General features: G+C 41.5%; 1 protein-coding gene across 1 annotated transcript; it reads left to right on the top strand.

Moving 5' to 3' along the window:
• Positions 1-18,693: 18,693 nt before the first annotated feature.
• LOC134285486 (uncharacterized) lies at positions 18,694-20,476 on the top strand. Its single transcript, XM_062846301.1, has 2 exons — positions 18,694-19,725; positions 20,189-20,476. Exons 1-2 carry the CDS (start codon positions 18,694-18,696, stop codon positions 20,474-20,476), a joined length of 1,320 nt encoding a protein of 439 aa, XP_062702285.1.
• Positions 20,477-20,895: the final 419 nt, after the last annotated feature.

Raw genomic sequence — 20,895 nt, 5'->3', positions numbered from 1 at the left:
CGCTTCAGAGTTTTAAATGATTTTTTGATCTGAGTATGCTTCTCAGCTCCTACAGTTATTGACTGAGAGTTGTATTTTACAATGCACATACATACAGTTTTCTTATTTGGATATTTACATGGTTCCATACCTTTTTCTTTTTTCCCTTTACTTTCCCTGTAATGGGCTGTTAATCAATTACACTAGTTTACAGCATTTTTGATCTCGGTAAGCTGATGATCGTTTTTGGCGTAGAATCATGCCCTGAGTTCGAAAACGCGAAGGAAAAAAAATACAGTAGAGCGGAAATTTTTTCGACTTTCCATATAAGGCTGATTTTTGTTCTATTTTTAAGCAAAGTCGCTCACTTCACACATCTCATTCTTCGTAATTAATGATCCGATTGAGCTGATTTTTTTAACTGTACCTCGCCTACATATGATATGTCAAATAAACGTTGAGAACATTTTTTTTAATTTTTTTTTGTTATTGAAAAAAAAGCATTTCTTCATATATTTTTTGGAAATTTAGCAAAAATTTTTAGGAGATTTTCCCCAAATCTCGCCGATATCTTGAATTTCATCAATCTGACGCAAAACCTGCATTCAGATGATCAAATGGTATTATAGTCAGTTTTTATTTTATGGGAAAAGATTTAAAATTGGTTGAACAAAACGCAAGATATTTGAATTTTAGTGAATTCCATATTTTAAAAAGTTGTTAAACTTGATATTGAGGTAAAACTCAAAAACTGTTCTACTGTAAAATGTTTTGAAGCACGGTTTCGAAACCAGCGCTAAATTATGCTTCATAAATTTTGGTCGTTGACAGAGGTTCGCGACTTTCGTTTTATATTGTAAACTAGTGTTACGTAAAGGTTTAATGGGAGAGGGGGTTGGAAAATCTTACGAGTCATACATACATGTTTCAGGTTTCATATCGAGCCCAAATTTACATAAATTTTCGTGTATTTTTTGTCAATGTGTATTTTAACTAAAAGCTAATATGTACTACACTTCGTATGTTTGAGCTGGAAATGTTCTAGTCAAGAGCTATTCAATGCCGAGTAAGTCAAGGGTCATTACGAAAAGACCGGTTGTAAAAGCAATCAAATATCGATATATTCGCGCAACTTCTGATATAAAAAGACAAATACAATTTGCGCTATCTGATTAAGAGTGGCAGTGGGTAATTTCTGTTGAAGTTTTTTCTGTCATAACAGAGAATCGAATTCAAACTCCAAGGGTTACGAAGCGCCTAACGATTGACGCCGTGGTTAGGTCAGGAAGGCCACAACGGACGAAATACCACCAAACAGCTTCCATTTTCGAACAAGGAAGACTCGAATTGGGGTTTTAGGGCGTCATCGAATGTGAACAGGGCAATATAAGTAACAGGCAATTAATTGTTGTTTAGTGTTTCAACAATAAATGAAGAACTCGTTTGATTTAACTGATGTAGTACATAGGTCATTTATGGTTACCGCAAAAGAAAGACAAGCTGATCTTTTTTAACCCTTTGGGGACTACATTTTTCCAATCCTCATTATACGCGTTTTTCATTAGTTTTTATAGTGCTATAAGTCCTTCCGAGATTCCTCCAGAGATTGTTTCTAGAATTCCCCAAGGATTCTGAGGTTACACAATATATTCCTTCTGGGATCCTTCCAGGAACTTCATCAGAGATTTCTTCCGGAATTTATTGCGTAATTCCTTCAGGAACTTCTTTCAACATTCATTCAGGAATTCCTTCAAGACTTTTCCAGGAATTCCATGCGAAATTTCATGAGGAGTATCTTCTGAGACTTCTTCAGGAATATCTTTAGAAATTCTGATATTTAATTAGGAAATCTTATTTTGAATCATTCCAGAATTCCTCTAAGTGCTTCCTTCAAAACTCTGCTTGGGAATTCTTTCTGGATTTCTTCTCTTCTTAGAAATCTTCAGGAAACTTCTTCCGGCATTTTTTTCAAGAATTCATTCTGAGATTCCTCCAGGAACTTCACCTGGGGTTGTCAAGGAATAACTTCCGGGATTTCTTTAACCGTTATGTGGCCGGCAAACTTTTTGCTTTTTTCTACACCGTGTATTTTAAATGGGTGCTGGGTACCCGGGTACCCTGCCGGCCACATAAGGGTTAAGAAGGACTGCTCCACGAACTTATTCTTCTTCTAAAAGTCCATTTCTAAACTGCATCAGGAATTTATAGCAAAATCTCATCAGGAACTCCTTCCAAAATTGTTGCGAGTTTCTTTCGGGATTCCTTTGGGACTTCTTCAGCAATTCCATGTGAAATTTCTTCAGGAGTTCGTTCTGATATTTCTTCAAGATTTTTTTTAGGAAGTCTGATATATATCAAGGAAATCGTTTCGAGATTCTTCTGGGAACTCTTTCCGGGTATCCTCCAAAAACTTCCTCCGGGTTTTTTCAAGAATTTCTTCTAAAATTCCTCCAGAAACTTCACCCAGGGTTCTACAAGGAATTACTGCTGGAATTTCTGTAAGAAGTCCTCCAGGATTCATCCAGGAAGTTTTTGAGATTCTTTCGAGAACTACTTCCGCGATTGTTTTAAGAGCTCCTTGTGGGATTCCTCCAAGCTGTTTTATAGGCTTCCACCAGGAATTCTTTTCAAGATTTTTCCAAGAACCTCGTTCAGCACTCGTTGGGACTCCTTCTGGGAATCCTCCAACCATTTTTCCCCGGAATTTTTGAAGAATTTCTTCTGATATTTCTCCAGAAACTTCATTTTAAGATTCTTTCAGATACTACTGCCGTAATTGCTTTAAAAACTCCTTCCGGAATTCCTTCGAGAATACCTGACTGTATCCTTTCAGGAACTCATTCCGGGATTCTTACAGAAAATGTTCCTGTATTTTTTTTGTCACGAGCTCCATCCAGGATTCCGCTGGGAAATGGATTCAGGAGTTCTTTCTGTAATTTCTACTGATCATTCTGAAATTTCTTCAAAATATCATTCCTGAAGTCATTGTCATAATGCAAACGCATCACCATTCCCACATGTTTATCGAGTACCGAAGAGTAAAGGCCGTTTATACGGTGATGACTCGAACCCGTCAAAAATCACATCTTTCAGATGTACTTGGGATTGAAATCCTTCAGGAGTTTATACTCCTGTAGTTTTCTGGCATTGTAGCGTGATAAGTATGAAAATTATAATTTTGGTATAATTGTTAAGAAACAAAACACAAAAACCCAAAAGAATTTGGATCGTACCCTAATAAATACATGTAAAAATAAGAGTGAACGTGGACCCAAACGATGCAATCACGCACAAGAAAATAAGGTGAACACCGGAGGCTGATGCACAGGGTGAACAGGACCGATGGTGAAAAATGCCAACATTGCGGCGTAGCTTGCGAAACGTTGGAACACAAGTTTAGCACCTGCGTGCGCGTCGAGGCAGCGTGGAGGCTGCTACAACGAAAAATAGCGACTTTGCTCAATGGTTGGCGTAGAGTTCGAATAGAGGATCTGATGTGGCCACATCTTCAGGGCATACCAAGATGGAAGAAAACTACTATATTGAAAATGTTAGTTAATTATGTCATATTTATTATGGAATGTAATTATTTAATAGATATAGCTGCATTAGAATTTGAAATTACTATTGATGTGTAAATAGTTTACTATGTAATTAATTTTTAACCTTAAATAAACAAATTTTATACGTAAAAAAAAATCAAGATAGCTTTAATTGTCCGTTGCTCTCTCCAAAACTGCGAGTCCACTTCCGTTCACGGAAAGAAGAGCAGTCGTTCATTGCTGCAGCTCGGCGCAAGGCTGAATTTGCTACACAGCGTCATTTCCCGGCATCACCCACCAGGCACAAGCAGCCTGGCAGTTCTAATCAAGGAAGACCCTGAGCATAAACCACACTACCACCCAGTGGGCTACAAGAAGTCGGCAAGGAAGCGTGCCGAGAAATACAAGGTAAATTATTACCTATTTTATGCGACGTGTGACGAATTGACCTTGAAGGACAGATTGCAGAACGATCGCTCTCCCAGCGTGCCCCCGGCGATCATACCGATTCGTTGTGAGAAGTATCACCTCTCGGAGTACGGCGTAGACAGCGGTAAACGATCACGCCGGGCTCTCATCATAGCAAAGCGAATTCGGGCGCAGAAGCGGTAAAGGTAAAACTACGAATGAAGTGTAGCTGTCTTTGCGGGGTTAAACCGTTGTATTCTTGGATTTAGATAGGCGGTGATAGCAAAAAGCGGACAACGGCTTCACGACGCACGTGGTTGCGGCGGGCAGACCACGAGCCGATACCAACGGTGGATAGGAAGCACGAATCGCCGGTAGATTGGGGCAGTCACACGCACTGTGAGTCAACACGGGTATTGCTGTACGGTACTGGAGGAGACGAAGCGTGAGTCTCCATGGCGGCAGCAGACGGACGATGGCAGAAGTGCAGTTACCGTGAGTCCATATAGCCAACAATAGTTTTTAAAAAGACAATTACACCGTCTTCGACCTTGCGGCCTCTACAGACTGAACAGTACAAACATTCGACAACGGACAACACATATAACACCCAGTGGCCCAGTGGAGAATTTTCCGTTTGACGAAAAGTTTTCCCCGACTGGAGCGGGAATCGAACCCACACTCCGAGGCTTACGAGACACCTAAACGACTGACGCCGCTAACCGCTCGGCCAGGAAGCCCACAAGTTTTAAGAAATATGTATTACGGGAATGCTTAGGAGCGTCAGGGCCTAGCTAGTACAGATGTTCGAATACAAACTAGTGTGTTAAGATGATATTTGGCGTTTTATTTAGTTGAGCCTTAGCCCACAGTGTGTGTATGATATCGCTTCATGGTATTACTCAAGGAGTTCCTTATGAAACACCAAAAGGACATTCCTCAGAAAATTTCTCGAGGGATTCTTCCATCAGCTATGGAATTGCCCCTGGAGTTCCTTCAGAGATTCCTATAATAGTTAACATACATATTTTCTGGAACAGTTTTGATTACCCTGAATGTGCTAGGTCTAGTAACCATAGTTGATTACGCGCCGATACTTTGTAAAATGAATGAGACTGCTGCCACGAGTGATAACGTTAAGTTCTGCTTATCGGAGTAGTTTTGGAAGTTACGCCAATAAAAAGAAGAGAATATGAATCTCGAACATTCGCCTTCACAAAATGAAACAAAAAAAGTCAACACATGATAATAAATAGACAAAATCAATCATTAAGGTACAAAAAATACTACAAAATAAAGTAAAGTGTACATACAGGAAGAAACCAAAAAGGAATGTACTCACCTGATAATCCTAGCTATAGATGACCCTCCATGTTCACCACCGACTGCAGCACTCAAAAAAATTCACTTCACGTAAATACAAATGTTCACTCGTTCATACAACTCGCTCGGGCTCCCACCGTCGAATTACAAACAAATACAAAAATAATGAAATAGCCACTCTAAGGAAACGCGCGTGAAACTTTTTACTGCTTTGAAAATCGGTAACTCAACAAACTCAATTATCTATGAAATGTGTGACTCACATACAAGTTGTTTAACCCGGGAGCGATCGCGTCATTTACTGAGTACACGCACCATGAAAAATGGACGCTTTTCGTACGTAGCGTGAGTGTGGCGTCGTTGCAGGTAGTCAAAGACGCGACTGCTCGAGGGTTGCTTAAGAAATTTATTTGACCTTTTTTGATGAATTCTTTACATATTAGCCTACAATAACCTAAATTCATATAAAAGAAAACAAGTGGAAATTGTATAAATGGCTTTACTTTTCTTATTTCTTTACAGGTAAGCTGCTGAGTCAACTATGGTCCTAGAGAGGTCCTCTCCCTGATCCGTCCTACTTTGTGGTTGCCGAGGGCCTAACAGTAGTCGTGACCTGCTGTTCCCTTCAACCCGGGACGAGTCGGCCTTTTCAGGCCCACCCTTCCCAGCTTTCCGAGACGCCTGACTAAGGTCCGGATTACCGGCATTACTGGCAGCTTTTGGGATTAACAACTGATAACTGGTGTGTATCACAAATTACCCAACTTTTACCGTGCCATACACAGACGTTTATTTATCCTTTTGCAATAAGTTTACGGCATCTTAAATTAAGATCGGTCTTAATAACCTTCGTTTCACCAATAGCTGCTATACCGCACCGAAGTTAATTAACCCCCAGTTCAACGAACTGACCGTGAAAAGGGAAGAAGCAGAAGTTTCATATACAGTTAACCCGAATCAGCTAACAAACAAACAATCAACTGAACTTTTATCTTAATTAAAAGTGACGTGATACAACGATTTCCGCTAACGAATCACTTTTCCGCTTGGTTGCTTAGTTACTAGGTATACCGACGTCGTTCGTTTTTAGGCGGCAAAATTTCCATTGTCAACGTTGGGAGCACTAAGCGAAACATATCTTGCGAAACGTGTATTTTTAGTGAAAGTAAATTTGTAGGAAAATTTATCAAGGATTTTGTAATACCCTTGATGTGAATTAATATATGTTGAAAGCGTGAACCTTTTGTATTTTTCCAGACCTTGCTTAACGAGATAGAGTTTGAATACTCGAACATAAATTCTTCATGTCGGAAGTAGTCGTCATTTAGTGTCAACAGTTATTGCCAAAAGTCTTTGGCCAAGGTTGGTGAAGGCATGCAGAGTTATCCGTTGATGGACTTATTGATTCTAGATTTATCCACTAAGTGCCACTAGTGAGACTCGGACATTCTAAAATGTCTGTACAGAAAGCTACGATGTGGGATCCAAATTGGAGATGGCGGACCAAAACTTAAGGTGGTGACTGGAGGCCTACAATTTAAGGTGAGTACTTTTTGAGTTTTAAGCTTCAATATCTCTCTGGCGTAACGTCCTCATTGGGACAAAGCCTGCTTCTCAGCTTAGTGTTCTATGAGCACTTCCACAGTTATTAACTGAGAACTTCCTCTGCCAATGACCATTTTGCATGCGTATATCGTGTGGCAGGCACGAAGATACTCTATGCCCAAGGAAGTCAAGGAAACTTCCTTTACGAAAAGATCCTGGACCGACCGGGAATCGAACCCGTCACCCTCAGCATGGTCATGCTGAATACCCGTGCGTTTACCGCCTCGGCTATATGGGCCCTAAGCTTCAATACCATACCATACCAATACCATACCAATATTGGTATATGATAGGGGCAGTAATGGAATTGGTTGGAGATCACCAAAATATCCAAGATGGCGTCAAAAAATTCAATATGATGGCTGTTTTATGGAGTGTTAGGATCTGAAAACATGAAATAAGTATGGAACAGTTGTCTAAAGCAAGAGCGTAGCTAGCTTTTTGTTCAGAGAGGGGGGGGGGGGATGTCAAGCACCCTCAGTAAATTTTTACCTACTAGCTTTAATAACTATATAAACGGATGATGGTGTGATGATTAGAACACTTGACTATCACGTCGAGGACCTGGGATCGAATCCCACTCCCGACAAACTCATAAAATGTGAGTTCTTCCTTCGGAAGGGAAGTAGAGCGTGGGTCTCGAGATGAACTAGCCTAGGGCTAAAAATCTCGTTAATACAAATAAAAAAAAACTACCTATATAAACGCAACACGATAAAATTGAATGTAATGACATTATATTCTAAAGGCTTTGTTTAACCCTTCAGCAGTCACGCTGTTGTATTTTGTTCAATACGTTGAAAAAAAGCTTGTCTATTTTACACAGTGTGGTGCTGGTAGCGGTGGCTAATTTCTGGAAGATGAAGCATTTTACTTTATTCGTGCCATATTTCTTCTGAAGCTTATAATATTTTTTTTGTCAACATTTTCTCCAAAGTAATGCAAACCCATCCGCAGATTTTTTTTTTTGAAAATGTGTTCATAATGTCTTTTTTGACTAATTGGGGTTCTTTCAGTAATTAATCATCCAGTTTGTTGTTGAGGTTTATTAACAATTTTGGAATGTCCTGAATCTATATTCCTCTAAAAGTAAACCTTCAGTGGTATTGTTCCGAGAGCATCCTTGCCGGAATTTCACTAAAGATAGTTTCATATACTCATATACTACATGCTCATACTCGCCTCAGAGAATAATCGCAAGGAAATGTCTATTGACGTATTCCCGGAAGAATCCTTGGAAGCTTTCTAGAAGGTTATCTTGTAAAAGCCTTGGAACTATCTTTGGAGGAAACCTTCGAGGTATCCCTTCAAAAATTTCTGAAGGGAATCCCTATAAATTGTTTGAAGAATTTCCTGAAGGTTTTTCGGAGAACTCTTAAATAAATCTTGAAGAATCTCCGAAGGAGTTCCTATAGGAATGCCTGAAGGAATGCCTGGCGGAATGCCTGAGGGAATGCCTGAAGAAATTTCAGCAGTAATTCCTGAAGCAATTAATGGAGGGATCTCTGGAGGAAATCCTAGAGGAATCCCTTAATCCTTCAGAAATTCCAGGAGGGGTTCCTAAACGAACTACTATACGAGTTCCAAAGGAACTCCCTAAAGCAATTCGTGGAGGAATTTCCAGAAGAATTCTCGGAGGAATGCCAAGATGTTTTTTCTGGAGAAGTTCCTAATGGAATTCCAGGAGAAATTCGTGGATTAATCCCTGGAAGAATTCCTGGGGGAACCCCTGGAGGAATTGTTGGGAGAATCCCTGGAGAAATTCTTGGGGGAAACCATAGAGGGACTCCTGAGGGAATTCCTGGAGGAGTCCCTGGAAGAATTCTTGGAAAAATCCCAGTAGGAATTCTTGGATGAATCCCTGGAGGAATGACTGAGGAAATCCCTGGAAGAATTCCTGGGAGAATCCTTGTAGGAATTCCTGAGGGAATCTCTTGATCAATTCCTGGAGGAACCCCTTGAGGAGTTCCTGGAGGAATGTCTGGAAGATTTCCTGAAGGAATATCTAGAGGACTTCTGGAAGAATCTCAAGAGGATTTCCTGAAGGATTGTTTAGAAAAAAAAATCCTGGAAGATTGTTTAAAGGAATTCCTGGAGATATATTTGAAGGATTTCCTAGAAGTACTCCTGAATGAATCTATAGAGGAATTTATGAATATGTTAGAGGAATCCTTGCAGAAATTCTAGGAGGAATCCCAGGAGAAATCCAAGGAGGTAAACCAGGAAGAGAAACACAGAAATCACAGAAGAAATTCTTGGAAAAATCCTGAAAGAGTCCTAAGAAAAGTTCGTGGGTGAACTCCTAGAGGAATCTTGAAGCAGTTCCTGAAAGAATCCCTGGTGGAATTCCTGGAGAAACCCCAGGATGCATCCCCGATGCAATCTCAAGAGGTATTTCTTAAGATTCCATAACAATTCTTTAAGGAATTTCTGTATGAGTTCCTGGAGGAATTACTGAATGAAATCTAGGATGAATTCCAAGAAGAGCTCCTGGAAGAATCCTTGGAGGATTTTTTTTAAGTAATCTCAACTCCAGAGATTCCTAGAATAATCGTAGAAAAATTTACGGAGTGAATCCCTGGAGGAAATCCTGAGGGAGGAGGAATTCTTAAGGAAATCATTGGAGGAAATCTTGGAAAAGTACTCGAAGAAATTTCCAGGAACAATCTCAGAAGTAATCCCATGAGGAATTTCTTGGAAACCCTTGGAAGAGATTTTCTAAACGTAAACCTGGAAGAATTTCTGTAGGAATCTTTGGAAAAAAAATCTGATCAAATCCATGTTTACACTAATTTCTGGACAAATTATTTCTTGATTGAAATTTTGAAGGTATTTCTGGATAATCTGGAACCCTTTTTGATCTTTTAATCAAAATATCTGTTTTGATTAATCTCTTGTAAAAATATCTGAAAGAAAACCTGGTGGACATTCCTCCTGAAATACTTCAAATAATACTATATGGGTTTATCGGAGCAATCTCTCGCGGAGTTCTTGAAGGAACATATGAAAAAATCTCTGAAGAAAACTTCCAAAGGAATACTTGCAGGAATACCTAAAATGTCCTTGGAAACCCTGGAGAAAATCCTGAAGAAATCCAAGAAAGAAGCACTGGAATAAGCACTGGAGGAAAGATATTCCAGGAAAAATCCCCGGAGGTATGTTTGGTGAAATCTTTGGAAGAGTTCTTAAAAGAACCTCTGGAGGAACCCATGATCAAGCCACTGCAGAAAACTATTGGAAAATTCCTCTAAAGTACTTTGACGCATCGTTGCAGAGTATCTGTAAACATTTCTGAAAAAAAAAAACAAACGTGCGAGGAATTCCTGCAGCATTTCTTGGAATAAGCGTTGAAACACTCACTGCCGTGAGACGTCCATGGATGTATTTACGAAGAAGAAATTCCTGGAGATGTTCCTGAAGAAATACCTGGAAGAATTTCAGAAGAAGTCCCTTGGGGAATTTGTAAAGAAATCCCAGGGTTTTTGCGCTTAGCATGACATCTATTTAAATTGAATTGTAGTGAAAATTCCTTAACTTTGAGTTACTATACTCTATAGCAGAAAATGGTGCTAAAAAATCCTTCTCTTTCCCTACCGGCACCAGTTCCGGCATATCAGGAAAATTTGGTATGTTTTTTTTGTAATCCAAGATTAAAAATAACAAAATTTAGACTTTCTTGGTTGCTTGTTACTTGGTAAAATTATATGCTACGATTGCTTATAGAGAAATATTTGACGAAATTTCTTGTGGATTTAGGGAAAAAAAGTTTGATAATTACGGATAAAATCCTATATTATTGGAAAACTTTATTTTTTGAGAGATTTTTTCGAGAATTCTGAAATATTTATAATCTTGAGATTGCTAAAATTAAAAAATATAAGGCCGCCAGGGGAAGGCCACGCCCCCCCTGCCCCCCTCTGGCTACGCCCATGATCTGAACTCCAAAAATGGTAACCGGAACCTCCAAGAGAGCGAACAAAAATCCAATATGGCGGCAAAACATTCTATTTTACGGCTTTTCGGGCCCGTATGAAGTTGATCACCAATATTAACTTCTTTTCCCGATCAGCCTAGATAGCTGTGTAGTGTCGGTAGCGGTTAGTTCAACTGGCTAAGAATAGCACTACGGACCGCCTGTTCCAGTGGTAGGAATCCACTAATCAGGTGACCCCTAATTCATGGTGTTATGCGGCTTTACGCTTACCGTGCCTAGGAATGAATGGTTAGGGGGGTCTTATAAAAACCTAATCGCAAACGGAGCCTGTGGAGTACCAGGGCACCCTCCACAGTATTTGCCCTTACTGTGCTAACCGGAGCAATAGCGCGGTGGACCTTGTGTTTCTCCGAGACAATCAGCTGCCCTTCTTCAATCTCATACTTGAGGCTGAATAAGGGCGGGATTATGAAGATGATATTAATTAGTTTAAATTTTCACCTATATGGTTTCGCATCATGCGTTTTACACTGTGCATTCTTGCCTTTGGCGCACTCAAATCGATACCGATCTGGCTTTATTGTTGTTGTTCTTTTTTGTGCTGTGATTGTTAAGAGTTTAATCTTGTCTAGTTTGGGTAGTGGCTACGGTTAGGATAGCTCAGATCAATCTTCAGCACAAAAGAACAGCAACGATCAATCTTTGTAGACTTATGCAAAATGGTACAGCCCAAGTGGCGTTAGTCCAAGAACCTTACTTTCGTAAGGGGAATTTCTATCTAGGAAACCTTGTGAATCCGGTGTTTGCTACTTTCAGTAAAAATGAAATGGCAAACTCACGTGTCATGCCTCGAGCATGTGTGCTTGTCAACAACGCAATCGTTGCTACACTCATCTCTGAACTAACTACCAGAGATGTATGTGCTATCACAATCGATGTATCTGTTGAAAACCTCAACAGGAAATACGTTTATTGTTCGGTTTATTAACCGCATGATGAACCATCCCCTACGGATGCTTTCAAGCAAGTCATTGCATACTGCACTTCAAAAGGCCTTCCGCTAATTGTTGGTAGTGATGCTAATACTCACCATATAATCTGGGGCAGCTCAGACATCAATTTGAGAGGCTCCAGTTTGATGGAATACTTAAGTAGTACAGATCTTGGATTACTTAACATAGGCAACCGCCCAACTTTTATGGTATCTGGTAGAGAGGAAGTGTTAGACATAACGCTTTGCTCTTGCAGAATTAGTCATGAGCTGGCCAATTGGCATGTGTCAGATGAAGAATCTTTATCTGACCATCGCTACATCTTGTTTGAACATGTGAATGTTACTTCGCAAACTTTGCGTTTCAGGAATCCCCGGTCAACCAACTGGGATCTCTTTACCGATTTGGTTGCAGCCAAATTTATTATTATTATTATTATTATTATATTATTATTATTATTATTATTATATTATATTTGTCCATCTGACTGTTGTGTCTACATGAACATTCAAACCTTATAACCTAACAAACAATCTTCTTAGTCTAGTTTTAAAAACATCTATGGACACATTAAAATCAAATACATTAATAACACTGTTGAAGATATTACACATTGCCCTGATTGGTTCGTTCTGTCCGTACATTGTTCGATGGTAGTCTAACCGCAGAAAGTCGTGATTCCTCAGCACACGAGGGGGGACATTAAGCCTAACTTGTTGAAGTAAATTAGGAGAGTCGATAACATTTAATAATAGCTTTCCGACGAAAGTTGCTTTTGAAAGAGAACGCCTGTTCGATAACGTTTCCAAGGCTATCAGGCGGCAACGGTCCTCATACGGTGGCAAGTTGTCAGGGTCATTCCAGAGGAGAAACCTTAAGGCGTATCGGATAAATCGTTTCTGCACGGCCTCAATTCGTCTGCTCCAGATTTCGGTGTAAGGGCACCAAACAATAGAGGCCGATTCTAATACAGAACGCACCAAACTCATATAAAGAGCACGTAAGCAGTATGGGTCATGGAATTCCGCTGCAATCCTAAAGATGAAACCTAGATTCCTATTAGCTTTCGCTATGATCGTTGAATAGTGATCCGAGAATGACAGCTTTGAATCAAGTAATACACCAAGGTCTTTCACAACAGAAACTCGTTCCAGTTCAATTCCAGAGATTTTGTAAGTCCACTTGATTGGAGTTTTCTTTCTGGAAAACGATATTACACAGCATTTAGAAGTGCTCACTGTCAGCATGTTTCTAGAGCACCAGTTTTGGAAGATATCTGCCAAACGTTGAAGCTCCAGGCAATCTTCTACCGATCTGATCAGCAAAAATATTTTGAGGTCATCGGCGTAGAGCAGCCTACACCCGTCTGGGAGCACAAAACAAATGTCGTTGAAGAAAATCGAGAACAGCAATGGCCCAAGATTACTGCCTTGAGGTACTCCGGAGGAGGCGTGGTAGTTATCCGATGTTGCATTGCCAATTTTAACGTACAGAACGCGACTATCAAGGTATGACTCTAACCATGAAACGAATTTGGGTGGAGCACCTAGACGCTTCATTTTTGCCAACAAGATGTCATGGTTCACCAGATCGAACGCAGATTTTAAGTCGGTATATATGGTGTCGATTTGTCCTCCTGCTTCCATTTCCTTTAAAGCAAACGATGTGAATTCGACCAAGTTAGTGTTAATCGACCGTCCAGGAAAGAAACCATGTTGTTCCTGCGCAATATAATTCTTCATGGCAAAAAATAGTACGCGGCTCACCAAAGTCTCCAATAGTTTAGATCCAGCGCATAACGATGTTACCCCTCTGTAGTTCTTGATGTCCCGCTTATCTCCTTTCTTGAAAGCAGGGAACATTACTGATAGCTTCCAGCTTTCTGGAAATTTTCCCAGCGCTATGGATTTATTACAAATGATTTGCAAAGGATGCCACAGCGAACTTGCGCATCTCTTAAGAAGGATTGGTGGAATTCCATCTGGACCAGCGGCAGTTGATGATTTCAGTTTGTTGATCGCATAAAGGATATCATCTTCGTCAAAGCCAGGAAAGGACAAGGCAACTACATCACTAGGGACATCATCAAGTGCAGCTCGAGTAAATTCTTCACCATCGAACTGTTGTTGAAACACACTACCAAAGTGTTTCGCAAAAAGGTTACAAACTTCTTGTGGGCTGTTTGCAGTTTGCGATCCCAGAAACATGCTACAGGGAAGCCCGCTTTGCTTGCGCTTCTTATTCACAAAGGACCAAAATTGTCGAGGATTGCGCTTTAAATTAGACTGCGTTCGTCGGACGAATGTGTTGTAAAGCTTACGATTGAGAGACTTATACTTATTGCTAGCTAGCATAAATACTTGCTTCGTGTAAACATTTCTGTTGTTTGAAAAACGTCGGAGAGCAGCGGCGCGCCTTCGATTCAAATGCCGTAGTTGACCAGTTGACCATGGTGGGTGACAACGAGGTCGAAAGACAGATACGTAATCCTGGAACATGTCGGTGAGCGTACTGTTGAATATAGCAACTGCTACGTTGACGTCATCAGCAGCTTCAAGATGAGACCAATCCACATGCCTTAGAGCTAAGCTTAGCGCATGAAAATCTGCCTTACGAAAATTGAATTGCCCTGTGTCGTCTATTTCCTCAAATCGTACCGGCGGTGAGCAGTCCAGGAGAGACAGCATCGGGGGATGAAATGCGTCAGCATTTACCAACGGGTCCGAAACCGGAAGTATTTCACAAGAGTCATGTTTGTCGCCACTCACGAATACAAGATCCAGAGTACGGCCGATAGAATTCTTGATCACATTTAGCTGCTTGAGATCCAGAAGGGACATGCCATCTAAGAGAGCAGAGCAGGCAACATGGAAACCAGATTCAACAGGATCGGGGAAGGCAAACCCTGAAGGAGAGGCATTCCAGACTAAATTCGGTTGATTGTAATCCCCAAACATCAGGATGGTATCAGCTGGTGATAAGCGATCAGAAATGGCTCTAACAGAATCAAGATGATCTTCAATTGTAGATTTAACCGTGGCCTGATCAGGACTGAAATATACGACACCGATGTAGACATCGACTCCACTCAAACCTATTTGGACGTAGACTTGGTCCAATTCGACAGTGGTCCGGACGTAGACTTGACTTGAAGAGAGATGATTAGCTGCACTGCCGGTGGAAGCATAATTGTCCCATGTGCATTTTTGGCAATATTGAGATTTTGCAGCCCATGACCATGTATCATGGGGTACTATCATATGGGGAATTAAAAATTGGTAGTTTGTTCCGAAAATTGTTGAAAAAATGCAAGGCCGATTTGTAACATTCTTAAAAGTGGACGCATAAGCGTCACGTTCCATTGGAAATCCTATGGAACTATAAAATCGCTCTAAAACAAAAATTAGTGCTCAAATCCAAAATTGGTTGATGTTAGAACACGATTCAGCACTTATACTTCATATTTGAGACCATTCACTTTTTTCGAACTTTGGACGCGATTTTCTCGATTGTCTGTTTTTGCACATGGGACATTTATGCGTCCACCGGCAGTGCAGCAATCAATACTCCCCCTCCTCTCGACATTCCTGTGACGGCGAAATTTCGATCATCCCTGTATACCGCATAGTTGCTTCCGAATAATTGGGCCGATAGGTGTTGGTCGTTTAGCCACGTCTCCGTTAAAACGATGATGTCATATTCCATTTCAGATACTGCCAAGTAAAACTCGTCGATTTTGGTCCTCAGCCCTCGTGTGTTCTGGTAGTAAATTTTGAGCGGTGGTGACGAATTCATTTCTGACGCTGGGTGGGATGCTTTCTTTCCGTCGTGGGATTCATCACGTGAGTGGTTCATGGTCGTCGTAGAGCGGTTGATAGGTTGGTGCGACTGCAATGTGCAGGGGGTCAAATTGCGTGTAACATCTTCCCTAACTTCGGCAGGACATATATATGTTCTATGTTTACCTGAGAAACCATCATTGTCGCCAGATGGAAACATCGTAGAGGACTCCGTAGCAATATCGCAGATGGCATCCAAACGACCGGTCTGTAATGCAGCCTGAATGAGATTGTGCGCAGTATCTTCTCCAGCCTCGGCAGGACATATACCCATGTAATAATTACCTGAGAGAGCACAGGTGTCGCCAAATGACAAATCTGTGGGACATGATGACGCTGGTGAACTCTGGTGCAAATGGTGTTTTGACTGGAATGTGGTTCTCATAAGGTTGTGTGCAGCATCTTCACCCGCCTCGGCAGAACATATACTTATATTTAGTTTACCTGAGAAAACTGAGTAATCACCGGAAATCCATTTTGGGCAAGGTTCTATCGTAGTGGCATCGATTGATTGCTATGATGAATAGTCGATTCTTTGCTTGGCACGATTTAGGCGGCGCTGGAGAATAGGACATCTAGTGCTCCATGAGGAATGAGAAATATCCAGTTGGTTATCGGAATCCGTCTTATGTTGTTCATTATGTTTGAAGCAGTTTACACATTTGTAGTAACTTGACTCGCATTCGCTGAACTCATGACATTCTGCACACCTGGGGCAACAAGCAGGAGCAGTACAATCACTCGCTTTGTGACCATATTCAAAACAATTATAGCACTGGTTTACGTTTATGCTCTCCACGACACGACAGCGACACCATCCAATATTCAAACGTTGCAGTTTGATTAGTCTTGCAAGTGAGCTCGCGTCTACCTCAATCAGTGCAGTCATCGGATTGGATTTATGCTTCTCGTTTTTCGTCAGTCGAACGACCTGCATCTCAAGGTCATGAAGTGACACATTTTGCTTTTTGATCATGTCAGCCAAATCGTCTTTAGTCACACTTTCATCGAATCCGATTATTTTCACACGTGGTTTGAGGGTATTTTGTATCTCAACGGAATATTTCTCGTTCAGTACTTTCTTTGCAGCAGAGACCATCCTTAGAGCTTGCTCTCTAGTTTCGCATCGAATAAATGCTTCCCCTGACTCCTTGAAGCGAACGTTTTTCACGGCATAACTGACCGGATCGAGGTTCTGTTGAAGGTCACTTTTCGTTACTTCGACTGGTTGAGGTTCGAGCGGCTTGAAGCAAATTGTTTGCTCGATACGCATTATCGCACCAGACTTAGGGGCTAGACTACCTGGCACCACAGCAGGGTCGGGCTGAACAGGAGTGAGCCTGATATTGTTCACGTTTTTAGCCGATCTCGGTCCACGATGCTTCCCAGAGCGGAGCCAACCTCGGTCATCATCCAAGTTATCGTTTGAGCATAGCATATCATCAGTTGCAATTGGGGTAATCGCAGAGACGGGAGTACTTAATCCTTTTCGGTGTGCGGAAGAAGAGTTTACCACTGGGGCTGATGGAAATTTCATGGATACTCACCATCAATTGACACTCCAAGTGATTTAGATGATGCCGTTGATACTACAACGGCCTTCATCATGGAAGCTTTTGAAGAAGCCTGCCCTCTGCGGTCTGTGAAGACCACAAGAGGAACCCCTTGGTGGAACTCCGATCTGGCGAAGCTCAGGAAACAATATAGAAAGAGTTGGAACAGACGACGTTCGGCTGGATCGGAGGCTTTCAGGTCGGTTCGCAAGGCCTACCAGAAAGCTCTTCGGTCTGCTGAACGATCCGGCTGGAAAAACCTTTGTACAAATGTTTCCAGTCTGAGTGAAGTCGATTGAACAAAATCCTTGCAAAATCTAAGGATTTTCAAGTGAACGAACTTCGTTTGCCAAATGGTGATTTCACTTCCTCTGATGATGAAGTTTTGAAATGTTTATTTAGTACACACTTTCCCAGATGTGTGGATACTACATCTTCGGATGAACCTGATGTCTTTTCTTGTAGTTATGATTCTTTAGCTTCGGCTCGGAGTATCATAGCTTTAGAATCGATTGAATGGGCACTTAATAGCTTTGCTCCTTTCAAATCTCCTGGGGCAGTTGGGATTTATCCTATTTTGCTTCAGAAGGGATTTGATCATTTCAAACATATTTTGAAACAACTACTTGTTTGCAGTTTTGCTACAGGATATATTCCCAAATCCTGGCGGGATATTACTGTGAAGTTTATTCCGAAAGTGGGTCGCGCGTCGTATGAAGAAGCAAAGAGCTTCAGACCTATCAGTTTGACCTCTTTTCTTCTGAAATGCTTAGAACGCATTGTGGATCATCACATCCGTGATGTTCATCTGGCCAATGTGCCTCTTCATGTGAACCAATATGCTTACCAATCTGGAAAGTCCACTGTGACTCTTTTACACAAAGTTCTTTACGATATCGAGAAGGCATTCGCTCAAAAGCAATCCTGCTTGGGTGTTTTCTTAGATATCGAGGGTGCCTTTGACAACGTGCCTTTCGATGCCATATTGGAAGCCGCACGGGGTCACGGTATATCTCCAATGATTTCCAATTGGATTCACCAAGTGCTCAAAAACCGACATCTCTTCTCGACATTGCGTCAAGCGGCGATTAGGAAATTGAGTGTTTGTGGATGCCCCCAAGGGGGAGTGTTATCACCTCTTTTGTGGAATCTCGTAGCAGATACGCTATTGAGACAACTCAATAATAGCGGTTTTCCTACTTATGGTTTTGCCGACGACTACCTAACATTGTTAGTCGGTATGTGCATCAGCACCCTTTTCGACCTGATGCAAAACGCTCTTCAGGTAGTTGAGGGTTGGTGTCGCCAATATGGCCTTTCGGTAAATCCGAGTAAAACATCTATTGTTCTTTTCACGGAAAAGCGAAACCGTAATGGTGTTCGATCTTTACGTCTCTTTGATTCTGAAATCAATGTGACTGAACAGGTAAAGTACGTTGGAGTCATTCTTGATTCCAAGCTTTCCTGGACACCTCATGTTGAGTTCAGAATCAAGAAAGCCTGTTTGGCCTTCGGGCAATGCCGGCGAACCTTTGGTACAACTTGGGGTCTCAAACCCAAGTATATCAAATGGATTTACACAACTGTTGTTCGTCCAATATTGGCTTATGGATGTCTTGTGTGGTGGCAAAAGGGCGAAGTGAGAACGGTCCAATCAAAATTAGGCCATCTCCAAAGGATGCGATGTCTGGAGCGTTCTCTTCAACGCCTACGGCAGCGCTCGAAGTTCTCTTTGACGTTGCCCCACTACACATTCATCTCAAACAAGAAGCACTTTCTTGCACTTACCGTCTATGGGTACTCGGTTTACTAGAGGAAACTCCTGTGAACCGCAGTTCAACACACACCTCGTTGTTTCCACTTTTGGTGAATTGGGACAAAGTTGTCCTTGCTCCAAGTGATCTTACAATTGCTTGTAATTTTCCATATAGGACATTTTCCACGAAATTCCCTTCCCGGGAAGAGTGGACATCTGGTTATCTGGAGAGAAGTATTTCAGACGGCATCGTATGTTACACTGATGGCTCCTTTCTCGAAGGTCGAGCAGGTGCTGGTGTTCATTCTCGTGAGCTAAGGCTGTATCAGTCTTACTCACTTGGTAGATACTGCACCGTTTTTCAGGCCGAAATCTTTGCTCTTATGTGCGGAGTGCAATCAGCACTTCAGCAGCACGTAATGGGCAAAGTAATATACTTCTGTTCAGATAGCCAGGCTGCTATTAAAGCACTTGCTTCGGCCAACTCCAGGTCGAAGATAGTTATCGCTTGTCGAACTCAAATCGAGGAGCTGAATTCAGCAAACGCTGTTCACCTTCTATGGGTACCTGGCCATTCTTCCATCGCTGGAAATGAATTGGCTGATGAGTTAGCTTGCACTGGAGCATCACATGACTTCATTGGCCCTGAGCCAGCTATTCCGGTATCCAAGTGTTGGGTAAAGCTTCAGATTGACACCTGGGCTGCCACTCAGCACAAACAATACTGGAATAGTTTGGAGTCATGTCGTCAAACAAAATTGTATTGTACTGAGCCATCTCTAGGGGTGGCAATAGTAGTTTACGCAACAAGGTGCAGAATGACGATTTTTACAGCACGAGTCGTACATTTATCCAACGAGGCTTGCCGAGTTGGATAATTACGACGAGTGCTGGAAAAATCGAGTTCTGCACCGAGTTGCGTACAACGTTTTTTGCAATTTCATAAATTACCCTTGAGGATAGTTTTTAACAAAATTTTTTCATCAAACTGCACACTGATGTTCATAGCCATGTTTAAGAAAATCTGAACATAACAGGTTATACTGTGCATTTGTTTCAATTTTTCAAAACTGCGTCCAGAAAGCATCAAGAAGTTGACCAAAACTGAAAACAGTGCTGTAATGGTTCATTACGAAATGCAAATCAGTGCTGTAATGAATCATTACAGCACTGCTAATTTGGTGTGGGAAAGTAGGCCTTTTCCTGTCAGATTTGCGTGAGGTAAAACAGCCTATTACGATGAGAAATTGCAAAAAGTATCTAACAAATCTGTCAAAGCAGAATTGCAGCATGCTGGTCAAAGCATTGACTGGCCACTGCCGACTCAGTTATCACATGGCGAATATTCAGCAAGCTGATTCATTTGCCTGTGATAGCTGTGAATCCGATTATGGAACTTCGTATAATTTAATATGTAACTGTCCAGTTTTTGCGCAATTGCGTTTCCGAGTACTCGGGAAACACTTATTAAGTGAAACTGACTTCAGAAACCTGAATCTTCAGGACGTTCTGTTGTTCTTGACCCGCTGTGGTAAAGAGCTATAGGCTCTCTTTACGCTTTATGCATTATTACAGTGCCCTTCTCAGGGCGCTGTTTGAACCCATTGTGGTACGCTTATGCGTTATTACAGTGTCCTTTTCAGGACGCTATGTGAACCCATTGTGGTACGCTTTTGCGAGTATGACGATCCTATTCCCTTACCTGTCCTTTCCCATGTCCTATCCTTTTTCCTTCCCTTCTCCGTCAGGTAAATGATGAATAGGCTCGTGTTCATGGCGCTGGCACAAATTTCCCGAATGGAGGAGAACGTGCCTCTAGAGCCGACCTACTTATACCTGATACCTGAGGCCGCCAGGGGGAGGCCACGCCCCCCTGCCCCTCTCTGGTTACGCCCATGGTCTGAACTCCAAAAATGGTAACCGGAACATCCAAGAGAGCGAACAAAAATCCAATATGGCGGCAA

This window comes from Aedes albopictus, chromosome 1 (assembly GCF_035046485.1).
Source record: "Aedes albopictus strain Foshan chromosome 1, AalbF5, whole genome shotgun sequence".
Lineage (NCBI taxonomy): Eukaryota > Metazoa > Arthropoda > Insecta > Diptera > Culicidae > Aedes > Aedes albopictus.
This window is presented reverse-complemented; position numbering and strand designations above follow the sequence as displayed.